This window comes from Rana temporaria, chromosome 3 (genome assembly GCF_905171775.1).
Source record: "Rana temporaria chromosome 3, aRanTem1.1, whole genome shotgun sequence".
Lineage (NCBI taxonomy): Eukaryota > Metazoa > Chordata > Amphibia > Anura > Ranidae > Rana > Rana temporaria.
Genome location: NC_053491.1, coordinates 396814621 through 396837265, shown reverse-complemented (window position 1 = coordinate 396837265; position 22645 = coordinate 396814621). Strand labels below are relative to the sequence as shown.

General features: G+C 42.4%; 1 protein-coding gene across 2 annotated transcripts in view; it reads right to left on the bottom strand.

Annotated features, from left to right (window-relative positions):
* Positions 1–16080: 16080 nt before the first annotated feature.
* The window catches only part of MXD1 (MAX dimerization protein 1), a 43753-nt gene continuing 37188 nt past the window's right edge, over positions 16081–22645 (bottom strand). Inside the window, exons 3-7 of one of the 2 annotated variants that reach the window (XM_040345865.1) lie at positions 22247–22276; positions 19940–20054; positions 19654–19813; positions 17448–17655; positions 16081–17250 (exon numbers count right to left, since the gene is read on the bottom strand). In XM_040345865.1, the coding sequence (XP_040201799.1) occupies positions 17462–17655; positions 19654–19813; positions 19940–20054; positions 22247–22276 (499 nt within the window). In that variant the 3' untranslated portion in view covers positions 16081–17250; positions 17448–17461. Of the gene's footprint in view, positions 17251–17304; positions 17656–19653; positions 19814–19939; positions 20055–22246; positions 22277–22645 lie in introns of those variants that run through there. The other variant, XM_040345863.1, reaches the window with a different exon arrangement.

The following is a 22645-nucleotide window of genomic DNA, read 5'->3' as shown; positions in this document are numbered from 1 at the left end:
GTCCCTGACAAACGAGTCTCTTAAGCAACATCTCTGAATCAAGATAAGGCACAGGTAAGTATTGGGGGGGGGGGGGTCTTTTACACACATCCTTTTTTTTTTTTTTAATAAAAAGATAAAAAAAAAAAACTTGGGCCTTTAGAACAACTTTAAATAAAATTAGTTTGAGACTGCATCGTCAAAAGTTGCCCATATTGTGTGCTCAGTGCACACAATATGGGCAACTTTTGACGATGCAGTCTCAAACTAATTTTATTTGAAGTTGTTCTAAAGGCCCAGGTTTTTTTTTTTTTTATCTTTTTATTAAAAAAAAAAAAAAGTGTGTGTATTAATTAATTGTAGTAACTTTGTGTCCACAAGGCAATTTGTTCAGCTGGCATGTTGTGAAGCATTATTGGGCAACCTGGTGTTGGAAGTGGACTGTATGAACCAGTATTGTTTCTTTCCCAATGCATTACATTGTGTTGCTCTTTGGTAAACACAGCAAGCATGTGTTAAACATCTGTGTGTGTGTGTGTGTGTGTGTGTGTGTGCGCGCATGCACACACATAATAGATTTACAACAGAAAAACAGTCTGGTCTTCAAATGCTTATATGGGGGGGGGGCGGGGGGGGGGGGGGAATGGTTTGACACAGATTTATTTGAGAGAAATTTCCATCGAGTTCAGACTGTTTTCCCTTTGTCTTGTATAGAAAAATAAACGCGAGGCATAGTAAGAACAAGTGAACACTGTTCCATACAGTCAAATTCAAACCCTGCATTCCAAAGCCTAAAAAATTAAATAAAAAATACACAATAAATCTATCTCAGAATGAGAACACAAATGACAGTTACACCAACCCTCAGTCGGAACAAGCCTTGAGTCAGCCAAGAGTCTATGGCCCAGATTCAAGAAGCACTTGCGCCCGCGCAACCATAGGTTGCGCGGCGCAAGGGCTTACTTGCTCCGGTGTAACGAGTGCTCCTGATTCAGGAACCTCGTTACACCGACTGCAGCCTAGGATATGACAGACATAAGCCTCCTTATGCCTTCATATCCCAGGCTGCATTCTTGCGTTGGCCGCTAGGGGGCGCGGCCATTGTGATCGGCGTATAGTATGCAAATTGCATACTACCACCGATTCACAAAAGTTGCGCGGGCCCTGCGCACGCAAGGTACAGAGTTTCCGTACGGCGACTTTAGCGCAAGGTTGCTCCTGCTATAGCAGGGGCAACCTATGCTAAAGTATAGCTGCGCTTCCCGCTCGTGAAATTTAAATTTCACGTCGTTTACGTAAGTGATTCGTGAATGGCGCTGGACGCCATTCACGTTCACTTAGAAGCAAATGACGTCCTTGCGACGTCATTTGCCGCAATGCACGTCGGGAAAGTTTCCCGACGGAGCATGCGCTGTTCGCTCGGCGCGGGAGCGCGCCTAATTTAAATGATTCCCGCCCCCGGCGGGATCATTTACATTAGGCAGCCTTACGCCCGGCTGTTTAGCATATCGCCCGCGCAATTTACGGAGCTACTGCTCCGTGAATCGCGGGCATTTCAAAATATTTGCGTGGGCGCAGAGCAAAACTCGTTGCCCTGTGCCCACGCAAATATTGCACGGATCTACTTGAATCTGGGCCAATATGTGCAGACGTGTCGGGTATGACCCAACGTCACCGTCTTGTGAAAGCAGATGCGATTAGCCGCTGATTGAAGGCATGTAGATAGCAGACAATCTAAACATAGCTAGTGTAACCAATCCTGCCAGGTCTGCAGGGGATATATTTAAACACACATAACTAGCACATAAACTCTTATAACAAGGGTCATAAACCCATCCGTGGTGTCTCCAACACAACAACAGACTTATGAGCATGACTCAGTCCCCCGACTACACTGTAAAAACTAGTGATTAACTGTACTTCCGCCATCCACCCACCACAGAAACGACAGGCGTGGGGAAACCTTGCCTTACGTGGTGAGATGATGGTATTATGATAAACCTCTTTACTACACTGCAGTAAAAGGCAGAGAATAGCAAACAGCATCCAAACAGGCTGTATCATTGCTGTCATCAACTTCCTGCTGAGCTGGCCAAGTCTAGACTAGGCAAAGGGGTTCTCTGCTGTTCCAGAGAAAACATGGAGCATTGAAACATGCCAGTGGCAATAGAACGGCCATAATAATACGTATATTATAAACTAGGGCTGTGGAAATGAAAGATTAATCCTTCGATTAAACGTTAATTTTTTTGATCGATCAAAATTCTTTTGATCGGTACTAGTGGTGCAACGGATCGTAAAGGATCTGTGATCCGAACGGGTCATCATATGCGGATCGGCACACCACGGATCCGCGGAGCTCCGCTGCTGCCTCGGCCATAAAAAAAAGGCAGCAGCTTCAGCCTAGCTCCTGGAGTGGCGGCCATCTTGGTCCACCCGGCTGCGGCCTAGGTGATCCTAGAGCGGCAGGCTGACGTCATCACCCGGCCTCAACTGCTTGTGTTCGGCCAGCTTCTCTGGTAAGACTAAGCAAGCACTAATCTTTCTATACAGTGGGGAAGATGTGGACCATATTACAGTGGGGGGGAGAGGTCTGTGGATATTACAGTGGGGGGAGGTATGTGGATATTACAGTGGGGGGAGAGGTCTGTGGATATTACAGTGGGGGGAGAGGTCTGTGGATATTACAGTGGGGGGAGGTATGTGGATATTACAGTGGGGGGAGAGGTCTGTGGATATTACAGTGGGGGGAGAGGTCTGTGGATATTACAGTGGGGGGGAGAGGTCTGTGGATATTACAGTGGGGGGGAGAGGTCTGTGGATATTACAGTGGGGGGGAGAGGTCTGTGGATATTACAGTGGGGGGGGGGAGAGGTCTGTGGATATTACAGTGGGGGGGGGGAGAGGTCTGTGGATATTACAGTGGGGGGGGGGGGGGAGAGGTCTGTGGATATTACAGTGGGGGGGAGAGGTCTGTGGATATTACAGTGGGGGGGAGAGGTCTGTGGATATTACAGTGGGTGGAGATGTCTGTGGATATTACAGTGGGTGGAGAGGTCTGTGGATATTACAGTGGGGGGAGAGGTCTGTGGATATTACAGTGGGGGGAGAGGTCTGTGGATATTACAGTGGGTGGGAAAGGTCTGTGGATATTACAGTGGGGGGGAGAGGTCTGTGGATATTACAGTGGGTGGAGATGTCTGTGGATATTACAGTGGGGGGAGATGTCTGTGGATATTACAGTGGGTGGGAGAGGTCTGTGGATATTACAGTGGGTGGAGATGTCTGTGGATATTACAGTGGGTGGAGATGTCTGTGGATATTACAGTGGGTGGAGATGTCTGTGGATATTACAGTGGGGGGAGATGTCTGTGGATATTACAGTGGGGGGAGATGTCTGTGGATATTACAGTGGGGGGGAGAGGTCTGTGGATATTACAGTGGGGGGGAGAGGTCTGTGGATATTACAGTGGGGGGGGGGAGAGGTCTGTGGATATTACAGTGGGGGGGGGGGAGAGGTCTGTGGATATTACAGTGGGGGGGAGAGGTCTGTGGATATTACAGTGGGGGGGAGAGGTCTGTGGATATTACAGTGGGTGGAGATGTCTGTGGATATTACAGTGGGTGGAGAGGTCTGTGGATATTACAGTGGGGGGAGAGGTCTGTGGATATTACAGTGGGGGGAGAGGTCTGTGGATATTACAGTGGGTGGGAAAGGTCTGTGGATATTACAGTGGGGGGGAGAGGTCTGTGGATATTACAGTGGGTGGAGATGTCTGTGGATATTACAGTGGGGGGAGATGTCTGTGGATATTACAGTGGGGGGAGATGTCTGTGGATATTACAGTGGGTGGGAGAGGTCTGTGGATATTACAGTGGGTGGAGATGTCTGTGGATATTACAGTGGGTGGAGATGTCTGTGGATATTACAGTGGGTGGAGATGTCTGTGGATATTACAGTGGGGGGAGATGTCTGTGGATATTACAGTGGGGGGGAGAGGTCTGTGGATATTACAGTGGGGGGGAGAGGTCTGTGGATATTACAGTGGGGGGGGAGAGGTCTGTGGATATTACAGTGGGGGGAGAGGTCTGTGGATATTACAGTGGGGGGGGAGAGGTCTGTGGATATTACAGTGGGGGGGAGATGTCTGTGGATATTACAGTGGGGGGGAGAGGTCTGTGGATATTACAGGGGGGGGGGAGAGGTCTGTGGATATTACAGTGGGGGGAGAGGTCTGTGGATATTACAGTGGGGGGGGAGAGGTCTGTGGATATTACAGTGGGGACTATATATGGTGGTGATCCGAAAAATGTATATGCCTTATAATTAATCGAAATTAGTCGATTAATCAAATAAATAAATCGATTAATCGAACACGAAAATTCTAATCAGTAACAGCCCTATTCTAAACACAAAGGAAAGTTATAACAAAACCATAAATCAATCTCCATTGATTAAATAAGACTAGCTCTGTTGTGTTTGCATGTTCTAAATGCTTTTATTGTTATGTCCTTCAAATGATGTGAAGGACATACAAAAGTTGGGCTTGAAAGGAAAATAGACATTAGGTGGTTAAAGGCAAATAGACTGTTCACTTTGCATAGGGAATTTTCCCTTAGATTAGCGAATGCACTGAACTTTCACTTTGCAAAGAATACCCAATTGTGAACAATGAAAAGCATGCTTGCCCCTGCAGAACACCAGTATAACCTTGTTCCTGACATCTATTATGTGTGAGATTCTTCATACATTTTTCTCAGATCTTCCTTACATGTTTATGCGATAGAGGTTTCGACTGATATGTTATTATGCACTAGCAGGCTATTGTAATAGTACTAGTTTACAGGGCCGATCCTAGGGTCACAAGCGCCTGGGTGCAGAAATATTTCTGGCGCCCCCACATGGGCGTCGTCATTTTACCAACTCCTCCCCTTTACAAATATTTCTATGGCAATGACTCAACCACAGAGATGCTCCCCCACAAAGTCTTTATTAACCTGGGATCCTTACATGATCTCTTAAAGCGGTTCTCCACCCTAAAGTGGAGTCCCGCTGATCGGAACCCTCCCCCTCTCCGGTGTCACATTTGACACCTTTCAGGGGGGAGGGGGGTGCAGATACCTGTCTAAAGACAGGTATTTGCACCCACTTCCGGCCCGGCATTCGGGCAAAAGACGGGCATTCCGTCACTTCCCGTCACCCCCCCCCCCCCCCGTTGTGTGCTGGGAACACTCGGCTCCCAGCACACAGCGGGAGCCAATCGGCGGGCGCGGCTCGCGCATGCGCCGTAGGGAACCGGGCAGTGAAGCCGCAGCGCTTCACTTCCTGGTTCCCTCAGCGTGGATGGCGGGGGGAGCAGCAGAGAGACGAGCGATCGCTCGTGCTCTGCTGCGATCGGCGCTGGACTCCAGGACAGGTAAGTGTCCTAATATTAAAAGTCAGCAGCTGCAGTATTTGTAGCTGCTGGCTTTTAATATGTTTTTCCCATGGAACATCCGCTTTAACAATAAACAAAATACAGGAAGAGAAGCAGAGTACTTTATTGGGACCAGGAGGGGGGCCTCTGTGATGGACACAGAGAGGGCTTCTGTTAGAGAGTCTGTTAGATGTTCGGCGCCCCCACCTCTGCAGGCGCCTGGGTGCAATGCACCGTCTAGGATCTGCTCTGCTAGTTTATCAGTTTAAAAACAGTTTAAATCAGAAAAATACAGATGTCCTCTCATTGTTTGCTATAGATAACAGCAGTTTTTTTTATTTTAAATGAAAAACTAGCAACATCAAAGTCGACGTTTCCATCTTTGGTTGGGTTTGCAAAGTTGGATCAAGCTTCCCAATAATTCTGTGACTTTTCTCCTCTGCTTTCCCTGGATTCTATGAGAGATCTAGAAGGTCCCTACGTGCCTGAACTTGTCAATAACCACACAAAATAGGCTTTGAGTGAAATCGACTTTTATATAAGCTTATACACGAATCATATTGTGAAGTCTGTTCACTGCCACAGTCGGCACTTTTACCTTGCTTTTAGGTTTGGATCCCACCATGCACTCTGAAAAAAGTGTGTTTTCCTCTGTGTTTGCATAGATTGACTACCACACTTTTAAATAACATACTGGTAGGTTACACCCAATGTAGCCAGTAGAGGAGCTTAAGAGTCCTCTAAACCAGGGGTCATCAAACCCCAGGCCGCGACCCACTGCCGGGCCGTGGCCTGTTTGCAGCCGGGCCGCGAAGGCTGCACTATCTGATAGTGGTGCAACGGATCATGCTATGCGATCCGCGGATTGCCGCCGCGGCCATAGCATTAGGAAAGGCCGCGGCTTCGGCCTAGCTCCGGAGCCGCGGCCATCTTGGTACACCCGGCGGCGGCCCTCCTCTCCTTTTACACCCACAGAGGAGGAGGAGCCCGCGCTCGAGGGACACACACACACACGCCGCTGTCTGAGGTCTGCACTACTGAGAGGTTGCTGTCTGAGGTCTGCATTACTGGGGGGTTACTGTCTGAGGTCTGCACTAAATTACAAGCTGCATCTGATGGCAGGCGATGTGGCAAGTGACAATCCGCACTGCTCTAAACTCATCTCTAGCTGAACTTTGAACTTGCACTCTTTTTCGCCAATGAGCTGCAAACCGAGTAATTTCTGCCTCATAGCCTTCCCCTTTATTTATGTGAGCTGTTGGGTGGAAATGACCTTGCCCGTCACTCAGAGTAACAAAAAAAAAAAGAGAGAGTTCAGCTACAGCTAAGTTTGGGGGACACCTCATCTCTAAATACGGTACCTGGAAGGGATATTAGGCTGTGATAGTAGACTGTGAGCTTCTTTGGGGATTAAGGACTCTTAGGCGCCTGTGTGAAAGGGGCCTTCGCCTGACAGGCTTGGCTGATGCTCCGCTGATCCCCACTGAGCAGGCGAATGACAGGTCCATCTCCGCTCAAGGTGCAGAGCGGAGACAGACAGAGTTCAGTTTTTCTCTATGGGAAAATCAGATGGAAACGGACAGCCTGTCCGTTTTAATCAGATCCACCGGACAGATGGAAAATAGGACCACCATCTGTCTGGATTTTGCAGACAGGATCGGATCAGATAGCAGCTGATGTCAGTGGATATGTCACTGCGGATATTTGCCGCTCCATAGGGGAGAGTGCAAGGTCCAATCAGGTCCACCTGAAAAACTGAAAGGCGGACTTGATCAGCCCGTCTGTGTGAAAGGGGCCTTAATGTAATTATGGCAGAAAATAAGGAAGTGATCCACTGAGTATTTTTTTTTTTTTTAAATAATAAAAACTAACATGTTGGTACTATAAAAATTACAAAGAATAACCAATCTGCCTGCGTGCACTGCATTTAAAGTACATGCAAACTGAAGAAGAAAAATTACATTTCAGCTTACCTGCCCTTAGTTTTGGTGGCTGCACTAGTTTTCTCTTTTAGTACATTTTTTGCAAGTTTCTTATATTATCTGTATCAAATATATGGTAATCCTCGATGCATGAAAATGTCTCAAACAAGGTTATCAGCAGAAGGTCATGTCATGTTTGAGGTTGGCTCAGCTGCTTGCTATGGCCATGCAGGATGTGGCTCGCCAGCACTAGGACAGAAGTGTGTTACTGGCAGGATCACCAGGTGTAAAAACAAAAAATAAATAAAAAAAATGCAGCCAACACATCTGACCAAATTATATATATATATATATATATATATATATATATATATATATATATATATATATATATATATATATATATATATATATATATATATATATTTTTTTTTTTACACGTGTAGCCTCCCTTATAAACATTTGTGATTGCCTTATACAACTAAAGTTTGCTTTACAAGGGCTACACATACTTTGTCAAATGTAGGCAAGGTCCAAAATTTTACACGGGCATAAAGCACTGGACCATAAAGAAAAAAAAACGACACAAGACACTATAGTAATTAAATAATTTTTATTTCATTTTTGAACAGCTTAACAGTACAGAAGTATTTCCATATACACAGCAAGTTTTATGGATTTGTTTTATATTCTAAAACATAGAGATTCTAAAAATGAATGTGCTGAATGCAGTAAAAAGCACCATAATGTGATCTTAACACAGCGCTCAAAAAACTGACAAAAAAAGAAAAGAAAGTGAAAAATTATTATAAAAAAGGAAAGAAACTGATACAAACAAGGGACCAACCTAGGAGAGTTTTCATTTTGCACTGCACTATTTGTTGTGTCTGGTGCTTTCTTGAACTTGCATTTTGGAAGACTGGCAAAAAACTAAAGAGACACTCAATTGCATGGAACAGAAATAGGGAGAACACAGATAATATAGCTGGCAAATGGTAGGCATGGTAAAATAATGTTTACTATCTGTAACGCAATGGTGGATAGTTCCTCAATCCATTTTACAATCTTCACACACTGTTATATATGGAACAAACTATTATACTTAAAATATTGCACCGCTTCCTTTCACAATAGACCTTTGCAAGGACAACAGATGTGATACCCTCAAACTCATTTAACTATAATGCTATAGAAATGCATCAAATATATAACTTTTTACAATGGTAAACACTCCAGATGTGTTTATTTTGTATAAAAATGGGAATAAGGTTCTCTTTTGTTACACAGAATAAGCAGCAATGTATTTTCAGTAAAATACCGCCAAGTATAGAGCAAGTAAACCCAACATAGAAGGTAGGTAAACAATGGCAGCCAGGCAGCAAAGCATGCTGGGAGTAGTAGCTCAGCTACAACTGGAATGCTCCAAGACTGCCTAGAACAGCCATTACACTCAACCTAGGCCTTTTATTTTGTATCAAATCGTCTGAAAGAAGGGCTGTTCCTGTCACACGTAGCAACCAATCAGCGTCTCTCTGAACACTATGGGAAAATGAAAAGAAGAGATTCTGACTGGTAGTGACAGCCAACAAAAGCAACTCTACATTCAGAAAGTTTGACCAACGCAAGGCCTATGAAGCCTGTTCAGTAACATGGTGCAGTACACACAATTGCACGGTAACTGAGCAAACAATAGTTTTCAGGTAAAGTACATGTGGCACAATGCACCATACAAGCCCCAGCGTTTTTCTTTTAGGGAGTCGTAATAGAATTACATTTATCAACTACCTTGCACTAACAGAGGCACAGCAATTCATTTTTAGAAACGGAAAATAACTTGCTGAGGTCAGCTTGAATTTCTTTTTTTCTAAAAAATACATTTTGGTAGAAACTGAGTTCTTATTTAAATGCTTCACAAATTTAAATTTATTATGCAATACGTTCATTGCAGGCACTTGCCTAAACTTAAAACTGATCAGATACTATATATATATATATATATATATATATATATATATATATAATTTTTTTTTTTTTTATGAAACAAATTGGTTGTGTTTTTAAAATTGTACACAAGAATAACACATTCACAAAAATGAATACTAAAAGGGAAAATAAATAAAAAAAAATAAAATAAAAACAGAAATGAAACAAAAATACACACCAATAGAAGTGCCATATCTGTACCAATCCTAAGGGTTAAAATTTCAAATCTATAAGTGGGACATAGTCCCTAGCTGCCCGATTACCATTTTACACAAAAGGATGGTAATAACTGATAAGGGTCTGCATTTTGCGTCCAGATACTGTGTAGAGTCTTATAAGGCTGAGAAGGGAGAATAATGCATACAATTTAAAAATGAAACAGAAACATCTATACAAACATAAAAACATTTAAAAAAAGGTGAGGAAGAAGGGGACGTATTACTGCCAAAAAGGCACTCGACTGTTAAAAACACACCTGCCCTTACATACTGGAGGCGGCCATTTTGGGAGAAATGCTCACTAGATAGCCAAATGGTTTCACTAGAAACCAGCATGCCCTGTGGACTAGCAAAGTCTCTGGCGCTTAACTGGAGTTATAGTATATTTTCAGCACTTTAGACAAGTCACAGGTTTCATTTCATCGATAGCCTATGCTCACATATAGGGGCACAAAATGGCCGACATGTGAATGATTCAGGTACAAAAAAAATGTTTTTTCAAGCTACTTTGCCTTCACATTATTACATGAAATGAGGTTTGTCTTTTTGGCTCTTTATTACCACAAATGAAAGCCTACTACTCCCTGTCTATCATAAGCCACTGATAGAAAAGTTCAACAGATCGCAACAAGATATTCAGACAAAAACACTGGTAAAAGTGCAGAATGAAGATGGCTTTGAAGTGATGTTTGGGATGGATTTTCTTTGAAAAACAAAAACTGAAGCTGCCTTTGATTCTTACCAAAGATCGCAGGTAAAGCGTCATAATACAAACTAACCCTAGATTTCTCACTTCCTGTTTCTCCTCTGTAAGCTTGTCCCCATCATCCGAGCCATTCTGGCTGGGGGGGTTAGTCAGCGTGCTCGCCCCCTCCCTTGGGACTAAATCCCTGCGGGGATGTAGTCCCAAGGGAGGGGGCGAGCACGCCGACTAACCCCCAGCCAGAACGGCTCAGATGATGGGGGCAAGCTTACTGAGGAGAAACAGGAAGTGAGAAATTCAGACAAAGAAAAAAAAAAACTTTTTGAAGGAAAATCTAAGGAAAAAAAGGTAAGTGAACCAACAATGCACTAGCTTAAAAGGAACCCATTTAGAAAATAAAAAACAAACCTTTACAACCCCTTTAAGAGTGGGCATTACTGTACCTAGGGCTGGAAATAAACCGTTCAACTTTTGTCTGGGCCCTGCTGATTTGGTCAACAGTCAAGCTGTGGGTGATCCTGCAACCACCAAGTACAACAAAAGTAAAATTGAAACATTTACCGAGCTGAAGGGAAAATTATCAGATGCAGTCACTTTATAACAGTCAGGAAATGGAAAAGGCGAGTTCCACAAAAAAAAGATATTAGGACTTTGTTAAATACTGGTGAAAAAATAGCCGAAAAGAGCCGATGTGTTTAAGCTATCAGGCCTTAATCAGTCTGTAGGCTGAAACACATTGGCTTTTTTGGGTTATATTTCAACAGCATTTAATACATTTTAAATATATTTTTAGCCGTTTTTGTGGCACCAGCCTTTACCCTTTTCTGGTTGATTATGGAAGTTGCAGAGACCTTTCCAGGCGGAGTGCCCTGCTTCTGGATGATTACTACTTAGGTGGTGGTAGCTCAAATACTCCTGTCACTGTATGACCGTGCCACTATAGTCAACAGGCCCGGGTGCTGCAATTGCCTGAGTACAATAGCCGCCAGGGAAGATTCCTCCATCCATGATGTTTAGCGTGGATGTAGGAACTGATCAACTTTCTCTCGTCAGCCCATGGGCTAAACAGAAAATGGAGCGGTGCCTAGCTAGCTTTTACTGTTTGACACTTTTGGGCTTATTCAAAGTACAGCACCCATTTCGATTCTGCAATTTGTTGTGGAACAGGAGAGAAAATGATAGCCAAGATCGGATTAGCTAAAATGCATTATCCTGACAACATCTCTTTCTTTTAAATAAGCCTAGCAAAGCACTAATATATGCCTTGGAAGGTTATTTCCTTCAAATGGTTATGACAGACAATTGTACATTCAAAACAGTTTAATCCTGAAGGGGGAAAAAGGGAACAGTGACCAGATAAAAGCTTCAAATTCCTCAGACCCTCTGCATTTCAAAGCTTGAAAACCATTCTACTATATACTGCAACTGTATGAAGGATACGCAGTGTGGAAAAAAAATTATTGCACATGCCCAGTTTATTGGCAATGTACAGATTTTGGATTTAGAAACAGGAAAGAACATTAGCCAATAGCAGTTCCAGTCCATGACAATATGGTTTTGTGATGCTGGTGGGCAATTTCCAGGCACTCTCTCTTTACAATCTGTGCTTCCTCTATGACTGGAAGGTCACATTAGCTTCCATTCTAAGGATACAAAAGCCAAAGCTAAAGTAATGTTATGCTAAAGGGCCTCGGGCTCAACAGCATATAAGGAGCACATCCATTACTCTAAATTAATAGCCAAGATACTATTAGAGACCCAGGAAGAGTACAGAAGCACCAAACATTTATTTGGGTGTTTAACAAAGGAGTGCTGCAATAGCTTGCACATTTTGCCAGAAACAAATGTGCGCAGAATAGGCATTTTTTAACCAAACCACAATTTGATGGAATGCAGCCTATCCCTTCGAAGGGATTCAGTCATCTGACTAGCTTTTGCATTCTTTGGAATGTTGAGTCGAAGTACAAAATGACTGCCTAGTCTAAGTGCATAAAGAAACATGGGGATTTAAAATGTGTGTCTGTTTTTCTTCTAGAACACTTTGAGCAAAGATCAGTGATCTGCACTAACCTAGAGCTACCAATCATAACTGGGTACAGTATAATAAAATATAGATTGCTGTGTAATACATGCACCCTTGGTTCATGTGTCATGGTATTAAAATAAAGCCCTATGTTAAAATAGATAATGATTATTGTGGTCATATAAAGAGGACCAGTAAGAACTGGGACTTTGAATCTGAATATTCAATCCTTAATAGAAGAAGAACTTGTTAACATGTTAGGTTTATCTGTTTATTAACCTTTACCTTGAGTGTGGCTTCTTAGATTCAGAAGGTCAGAGGACATCTAAAGGAAGACAATGGTTACTTTGCCAACTACAACCCATTTCATAGCTTTTGAGTGTGCAGTGCGAGGTCAAGCTTCAGATGACCTCTGGCCCAAGCTAAAAACTCAGTCTGAGACAAAGTACACCTAAATAAGAGCAAATCTCCCTAGCCAAGCTTCAATACTCAGAATCATTATTTTGATTCTTTTAAAATAAAAAGGAAGAAGACCTGCGATAGGTAGCAAGATCTTAATTTAGATTACTGCATTCAAGTTAAAACATTGTAAGAAAAGACAGAAAAAAGAAGAAAAAGGTAGCCAGTAAAAGGTTTCAAAGTTTTACAAAAACAACCAAAGATCTGTGCAGCAATTTCCCTTTTATCGTGAAAGCTTTTCAGAGCTCAAAATTGTTGTGTACAATCGCCCATTGTGACCAGAAGGATTGACGTTTTGCTTTGTCTACAAGCACTGTCTGATAGGGAGACATGAAAAGGACACAAATGGACCCTGTAAGCCGCAGGTTTGTAAGGGAATCTGTTGACTTTTTTTCCTTAGAAAATATTCAACATTGTAGGTTATTGCACTATGAGAGGCACGTAGCTGGGTAGGATTCAATGTTAGAGTACTCCACACAGAAAAACTATGGAGCCGAGAACTTACTTGGCTCATGTTGGAAACATTAAGAGCCTGTGTCTACGGGCTTTTTTTCACATCAGAACTGCTTCTCTCCCTCTAAACGTTAATGGTGATAGAAAAACAGCTTAAAGCAGGTTGTTGCAGCTTCGGAGGTCAACTGTGGTTCAAATGTAGCTGTCAGTGAACTAGGAGAGATCTCAGAAGTGTCCCAACTGATGTCAAAAGCAAACCAAATGCACCAAAAAACAAGCTGCATTTGTGCTCCACACAAGCCCAGAACCAAACACATGAGTTGAGGAAAGAAGATGGCGTGAAACTGGCAGCACAAGTGTTGCCAACAGCCAACTTCCTACCCCAAAGGACATCATTCCATCATTGTCCCATCAACATTATTTCTTGCTGAAAAGAGCTCCTTTAAGAGTTGCTTTGCAACTCCTGTTATCCCTGAGTATGACAGGTCTCTAAGTTTGGTAAGCAAAAAACGATAACGATAACCAATGATAAACTATTTTGTTTAGTGACTTTAGTAGCTGTCTAGTGAGTATTCATCCATTCTTTTAATGCCAAAAACAGAAGTAAGATTCCATTGTATGAATCGAATTGCGTCAATACTTACACAACTACACGCGGCCTTAGGCATGCAAAGCAGACAAAAAAGAAAAGAAACAGAAACTATTGCCGTTTTAATTTGCCCAGTCAAGTAGAGTTGAAGCAGCCATTTTTGCAGCCTCCATATCAAAAGAGCATTTCTCAAGACCACAGAATAGCTCCCTATAAAGTGAATGGGTTTCAGAAGCCATACTAAAAACCAATTCTTATACTGTAGTGTTATATCAAGAAATGGCCAAGTAATGAAACAGCACCTTCAACTCAAAGTTTACTGACTGGGGTCTCAAGAGAAAGATAATTTAGGAAAATTCAACACAAAATTCATCATAATAGCAGCAAAAAAAATTTTTTTTCCCCTTTAAAACCAGAAGGGTGACCCAGTGGTAGCCCCTCATACACGTTGTTTAGCCTACAACTAGGCTTCTTCCAGTGAAGGGATTCTGGGCCATGCCACCGGCTTTAGCATTAGTGTGAGCGAAACAGCTAGGTAATGCTACAGAGTGTTGCTAGGGGGTAGGATGTGCTAAAGTATAGTGTGTAACATTACACACTTTTTTTTATAATCTGCAGATAGACATTTATATATAGCATATATTTATATACATACACAAAAAAAAAAGGATTTTCGAACATTTATAAAAGCACAGAGTCATAAGAATCTCTCTAATACATCAGCTATACAAAACAAGAATAAATAGTTTTAGATTTAATGCGATTTATTTACAACTAGGTGTGCTTCTTAATAGCATAACTGAACTGTATTTCTAGAAAGGTAGAAAACTAGAGTGGATGGTTTTACTGACTGGAAAATAAGTGACAGGGTCACAAGCTACCAGTGACTGTATGAGCTCTTCAGACCCAATGAAAGAAAATGGCCTCTCCCTGAATGGTTTGAAAAATATTTATAGAATACTTTCTGATGATGACCCATGTGTTAATGAGGCAAGTATTCCAGTAAGCCCTTATGTGCTGAAAAGTCCTGGTGGTTCTACTTTGATTTCATTGTGGTTACTGCAGGGTTGGATTGGTGGAAAAACAGTTGAGTGATTTGAGGCAGCAGGAAATGGGGAAAAGAATTCTGGGACATCTGCATTGCTGGTAAATCTCAAAAATATCATCTTTTTTAGATTGCACAAGAATTTAAACAAAATAAACACATTAATAAGCTCAGAGGGTAAAATATATTATAAATTTAAAATGGAGGGGCAAAGTGAAAGCTATAAAAAAGGAAGCCAGGAGCTGTCTCTGTGACTAAAACATTGTGCTGTTAGCAGGGTAGCTAATGCAATGCTCCCGGTTATTGCTCCAGTGTCTGTGTGGCGTGCCCGTGACTTAAGGCCCGACACCACAGCAAGTCCTACACTCAGCAGAGTTTAGAAGAAAACCTGTGGCAGTACTTAACACACACTTCAGATTTGGTTTTGCTAAAAACTATTCAAAAGATAAGGAGCATCTAGCAAGACATTTTTATGTTCCGCTCTGAAAGATGCAGAGCAATTCTTGTTCATCTTTCTGTGAGGTAGAAAAATAATAAAAATGTCCCATCAACAGGACGCAGAGTAGATATCCTTCAATAATGCATCTGTTTGGGATCACTAAATGCAGTGGCAAATGCTGAGCATTTGAAGTGATTAATGGTTCCCATCCAAAGCACTGCTTGGTAAAAGGTGTATATGTGATGTGTTCATACTAGCACACAAAAAAAAAAAAAAAACCTACCAAACATTTAAATTATGGTTGCTGTTTTTGTCGTTTTGTTTCTTAATGAACATTCATTAAAAGGGGTTTTCACTTTAACTAAAGAGTGGAGCCCTGCTTTAGACTCACTTATTTTATCATTGAGGAGAGTGGGATCATCTCGCTACCCAACGGGCACCACTGCCATACTCCTCTTGGTTCTGTGCAGATTGTTTTGGCTTATTAAGGATATCCATTTAAATAGAAGTGTTCAACACCATATCAGAAGGGAGAGAAGTCTTTATATTGGAGTGGATAACCGCCAGATCGTTATATTAAGTGGAGTGCAGCCAGATCCCTAAGTCTTAAAAGCGCCCCATCATTAATGAAGTACATAGGTTGCCACTGCCGAACTCCTTCTAAAAAAAAAAAAAAGTATGTCATGTTAATCCTTTGGTCACTGGTTACCTTTTGAGTAATGCCCCGTACACACGATCTGGCTTTCGCTTGGCCAAACTCACATCGGAATTCCATCGGAGTAAAAGAGAACATTGTTCTCTATCTAAACTCCTATGGAATTCCTCAGAATATCCAATGGAAAAACTCAGATGGGGCATACACACAGTCGGAATTTCTGATGGAAAAAGTCCATCTGACTTTCCGATTGGGTGTATGGGGCTTTACTAGCCCTGAAAAACATTACAGATTTGAAGCTCCAATTTCACAGGTTTCATACTGGTCTGGGTCTGTGACTCAAAGTACTGAAGCCTGAGGATCAGCTTAACAGCTAGGCATTTCATATTTTAGAAAGGGCTAGGAAATGGCAATCAATCTATTCCTCCAATGGCCGGTTTCCTTTTAAGACTTCAACAATGAGGAAAGGGGGTCTTAAGCAGGGGTCCATCTTTCAATGAAAGGCTCAACTCTCAAAAATACACATAGGCATACTGTGGCAATCTGCAGCCACCTACTGCTCCCTAACCCAAAAGCATTTGTTTAAGTGGCGAGAGAGAGCCGCAGGATTCCTAAGACCGGTCTAAAAAAACATGCTAGCCATTCTGTACATGCTGACTTAACATGAAATCAATGTTAATTATGTACTACTAGAAACATGGAACACAATGACCCAAAGAAAAACAGCAAATAAGACCAGAAACAAAAAGTGGCTTCAGACATCTCCAAAAGAAAAAAAAAAAAAAAAAAAAGTAGCCAGAAAGGTCCAGCTTTGCTTTTCTTTAGACTGTGCTGGGTTCAGTGCAACATTTGATGCACAACTTTACGAAAACAAAATATATATATATTTATATATTAGCAGCAATCTTACTGTTCTGAGCCAGAGTCACTTAACAGAGGTGGAAGGTCCTCTCTAGCTTCCTGGCAGCTTCTGATTGAATTGTATAGTAGCTGTAAACTGAAGCCTTGCTGTGTAGCAAGATGCTTTCAACCATAAATCCTTCATACCGCTCCCAGATGTGTCTTCCAGGTGATGCAAGAACATTTTGGTGTTACAGGGAGAAAGCGAGACCTCTGTGCTGTCTAGTGGGTGGAGGTAACATAACACGTGCAGAGAACTGAGTGACGGACACGCACCTCTGCATTCACAGTCAATCTTTACCATTGCAGAAATGTTGCTCCCCATATACATGAACTATACAGATCATTTTAAACTTTGAGTGCTTCAACGTAGGTCTGGAATGTAGTCTCCTGGAGGTCAACTGGCTGATGGGATAGCGTGTGATTTCAAAATGTAAACGGATGCCCACATGCCTCTCAGGAGCTCTAGGGAAAGAAAAAGAAGCGAGGAATAGAGAGCTGGGAGTCGGAGTGGGTTTCTTTTTTTCACGTGCAAATTTATGGTGTGAATGCAGTCACTAGATAAGACAAGTCTCTGATGTGGGAGCACTGGGAAAGGGGGGGGGGGAGGGGGAGAGAAGAGAACTGCTGGGACATTTGAACATCCCCCACTTTGCCCTCACCTGTTGCGGTTGGTTTATAGGGTAACACTGTGTTTTGGCTTGTCTTGGAGTTCTATTCTTTTAACTCCAGAGCTTGAATACCCTTCATCGCTGCAAATGCTCTGCATGCTTCCCCGCTCGTCCAAGTCACTGGCACTGCTGCTGCTACTACTCCAGTCCAACTCTGCTGTTAAATAGTCTGTGCTTTCTACATCCACATCAATCTCCTCTGTAGAGAAAATACATCCAGTGAGCGAGAGTCTAGTAAAATACATTGTGTGCAACTTGCATGCTGTAGAACTGGCATTTTATAAACAGATATTCAGCACAAATATTTTAACAAGCTTTGCAGGCAACATTTAAAGTATTCATTTTTCTGTGTGGGGTGTCCCTGCATTAGTTCCGCACCTAAGGCAGGCCCATAGGTGGTGTAAATTTCTTTCCTGCAACCACAAATTCACACAGTTACTCCAACACAGACAGTCTTGACAGGGGAATCCTTCCTGCCGAGCAATTGTCTGCTTTTGGCAGGGGGGGCTTGTAAGGCCATCCCTGCAGTGAATATTTTTAGCCGCTAGTGATACCGTATTTATCGGCGTATACCGCGCACTTTTTTGCCCTGAAAATCAGGGCAAAATCGTGGGTGCGCGATATACGCCGATACCCGCGCCGAGTTTGAATACTGCGCCGACATATACCGAGCGCAGTACACTCGTGTATAGTCGGCCAGTCTCGGCTCCTCTCGCGCTGACGTCCTGGACGTACAGGACGTCAGCGCGAGAGTAGCCTAGCCTGCCCGACCATACACGAGTGTACTGCGCTCTGTATATGTCGGCGCAGTATTCAAACTCAGCGCGGGAAACGAGCGGGGAGGACGCCGCAGAAGGACGCCGGACCCGACGAAGAGGACACCCGAAACCGCAGACGGACGCCGGACCCGACGAGGCCGCCGATGGACCCCGCACAAGACACCAAAACTGTAAGTACAAAAAAACTTTTTTCCACAGGAATTTCGGGCAACTTTAGGGGTGCGCGCTATACGCGGGAGCGCGCTATACCCTAATAAATACGGTAATCACAAGTGAATCTGGCAGGCTGGTTGTACCCTAGTGGATCGAACTGCTGAACCTGCCAAGACTCAAACTGTCTAAACCATGGGTCTTCAAACTACGGCCCTCCAGTTGTTCGGGAACTACAATTTCCATCATGCCTAGACATGTCTGTGAATGTCAGTGTGCTACAATGCCTCATGGGGTGTGTAGTTCTACAACAGCTGGAGGGCTGTAGTTTGAGGATCCCTGGCCTAAACGGTCTATGGCAGGCATTAGACTCTTCCTCAGGAAAATCATGCAGTGCAGGTCCAGCATTACAAGTAGGGACAGGCATGTACTGCAATGTTGCTATTTGTGGGATCAAGGGGAGGAAGTCTGCTTCAACACAAACATTTTCAATATTAACATTCTAAATGTAATTTAAAAAGAGTCACTTTTTAAAACCTGCAGCCATCACTAAAATAAAACCTAGTAATCCTGCCACAAAAAGTCCACCCAAAAGGGGAAGTTTCCGCTTTAAGCACCCCTTTCCCCAAATATGCCACATTTGGCATGCCATTTGTTTGGGGGGGGGGGGGCCAGGTACCTAGTTTTGATAGGTACCTGCTCCCACTTCCGCTTGAGCCTCCTGCAATCTTCTGGGTCACGTTACAGGTTCCAGAAGATTACCCGACCAATGCGCACCCGGCTGTGAAGCCACAAGCTGTCATAGTCTGGTGCCCACACTTGCAATGTCGACACCGGGAAGAGGCGAGGGCTCGGGTGGCCACATCGCTGGATGGTGCAGGCCGTCATTTCTTAGCTAGGTTTAAGTGTATCTCAGTTTGAGCATACACTTAAACATACGACGGCTTAGATTCCGAGTTACGACGGTGTATCTACTGATACACCAGCGTAACTCTTTGTGAATCTGGCTAAATATATGCTTCCATTGTAGATTATAAGGAGCTGATGTCTTGGCACAACCATTTTATGCCATTATCACCGCTGAAGAGTAAACACCCACCCTTTTCTTTTCTTGTGGTTATTAATTGTGTAATCAATTATCAGGAATTCCCTGAATATCTGTTCAGCTTACAAAATTTCTACTGTTATTATATGCAAGTGACAAAGAAAATCAAGCAAAAATCATATCAGCCAGAGAGGAGTCAGGCTGCTGTGCAATAGATACTAACCTCGATCCGAATCGGATCTCTCGGAAGATACTGCAGATCCTATACTATCCATTCGTATTCTCTCAACGCCAAATTTTTCTAGCTGCCTTTTTAGATGTCGCTGCTCCCGCTGTAGCTGCTCTAATTGGTGCTGTGACTTTCTGTCACAATCTTCAAGTTTCTACAAAAGGCGGCAAAAAAAAAAAGTAATTTTTTTGTTTCTTACAGAAAATAAATGCAAGTACATTGCAGCGCCAACATTTCCCAGAATCCACAACACCCAATAATCAGAGAGATAGGAATTTACCTTTATGTGCGACTTTGCTCTTGTTAAGAGACTTAATGTAGTATGCCTATTGGAATCAGGTCCTACGGGTACCAATACTTTTAGCTTTTCCAGACATAGCCGTAAATGAGCTCGCCTAGGTGAGAAATGCAGAATAGTATAAGTTTAGAGAGAAAATAATAGACATGACTGCATGCTTAGTCTTAAAACATAATCGGACAGAGCTAGTTTTGCCAAGAAGAGTATTTCATTAAAGTAATCAATAACACAAAAAAAAAACACACCACACACAAGTACATTTCTGAAACAGTAATTCAATCACCTGCAGATGGTTTTATAAAGTGTAAAATAAAAATGGCCAACAAGCACATGTGCATATAATATCCCACATATTAAAACAGCCATTCTCAACCAGGGTTGCATGAAACCCTAGGGTTCCTTCAGGAGTTGCTAGGGGTTCCTTGGGCTATGGCTGATTGACCTATCTGATGGAATTCGGGGTCCAACACTACACCAACAGTCTTTTTGAAAGTATGGCCATTCTGATCACCACTGTAAAAGGGGTGCATTTTCCCTACAACCAATGTAAGTAGCATTTTTTCCCACGACACTAGATATATTAATTTTAGAAAGGGTTCCCAAAAGACCTGAAAATTACTTTAAGGGTTCCTCTGGATTAAAACAGTTGAGGAACACTGCTCTAAATATTTGGTATTAGGAAAATTTAAAAAAAGTAGCTACACAGTTTATTTTAGTTCCAGTGAAATAAATGAGACATAACTGGCAGCTCTTCTCCAGCCTGAGGCCCTATTCACTAAAACTTCTCCAAGTGTAGAAGAATGCCATACTTTGCTGCCCTCTTAGGACTAGGCATGCCCGATATCATCTACAAAAGCAGAGGGTGCACCAGCCTAGCGCATTACGTTATGAAACCATTAATTAATAAGATCAAAATAGATGAAGAGGGAATTACCCTCCAAATGCATACCCCAAATAGGTGCAGGTGGCTGAGCACGTGCGGTGGGTCGAGCATAGTGATCTCTAAAATTGATGAGCTTGTGGTTCATAGTCGTTTGTAAGTAAAACATCTATGGATGAACATTCATCTATGGATTTTATCAATAAATGGTTTATTAAGGTAATGCGATAGGCTGGTGCACCCTCCATTTAGTTTTTGTTGAGCCCCTATTCACACCTAAGCACTTTGTCATGCGATTTCCAAGCGCAATAAATCTCAAGATGAAGAATTCCATTATTTCTAATGGGCCTGTTTACACCGGAGTCTTGTTTTACTTTCCACGTGAAACTCGAAAAAGCACACAAGCTTTTTTTTTTTGGGGTCAGAATCACATGTTTTTGGCCTAATAAGACTTTAAAATGGGAGATCTATAGGTCTATGTGGGCAAAAATGTATAATTCTGTTGTTGTACTACAAGGTGTACAAAAGCGTGGAAAAAAACCTCTAAATTGCCCGTCTACGCTCACGCTCAGTATGAATCAGAGGCCAAAATGGCCGATTATGTAATATGCCGTGTTCAGTTACTGGGATGCTCAGCCAAAACTCCTGTAAAACATTTTTAATGGACAGAGTGGGAAATAGTTGGAGCTTCTGATATTGCCATCTGTGTCCCCACTGGGTAATTTTCATCCATTTCTGCTTTGGTCATATTTTTTTAAACTGGAACAGGATAGAAGTGGAAAATTACCCCAATGCAGAAACAGACAGCAATATAAGCCGACACAGAATCTAAGAAAGCATTTTGGCCACAGCGATCAGTCTTATTTCAACTATGGAAACATATACTAGTACAAATATGAATTTCAAATTGTGGTTTAGTGGCCATTTAAATAAATCGCAACACACAACAGCTCAATGCATTTTTCCAGTTCTGCACTTTAAACAAATCATGACCAAATTGCCTGATTGCAATGCCTTTTTACAATAACAATTTGGAATTTGAGATGTGCTAAACAAACATTTAGGAAAGAAACTTATTTTTAGAGTTTCAAATTGATCCCAATTCGAGCTTCACAAACAAGTACGAAAATCTAACAAAGTGATCTTCCAAGCCTACTCGCTAATTACACCAATTATTAAGGTGGAGTAGTATTGGGGATAGAAGAAAAACAAACACACATTCACACAGAGAAAGGGAAGGACACAGCTCAGTACTAATGACTCAAAAGCAAAGACTGGAGAGAAATACGACGAACCGGGAAGAGGGCGGACGCAGAAGGAGGCTAGGACAACACTGTCAGCAGGTGCACCAAACAAGTCACTGCGCTGCTGCCAACAAATTAATAAACCTGTAAAAAGACTGGACGTACCTGTTTTTCTCCATTTCATTATGGGTTGATCTGAAAAACAAAAATAATCAATATATTAGTCACATCCTCCCCAACAATCATGAGACTAATTGTGTGTGGCTTAAATTAGAAACCCCGCTAAGCAGGGTTTGGAATTAAATATGTCACAACGCCACCATCCCTTTAGAAAAGCTACAGAGGTTTGTGAAAAAAAAAAAAAAAAAAAAAAGAAGAAGGAAGAAGAAGGGGTTTGCCGTTTTTCTAGGACAGGTACACGTGCATACATTTAAATTCTAGCTTCAGAGTGTGGCTGCTCCAGCTCAGCATATTCAAATTTCAAATTCAAATTTGTGTTCGGAACATTTGTTAAATTTTCTATCAATCAATGGGGTCAAAATGATAATCACTTTTGACCATAGT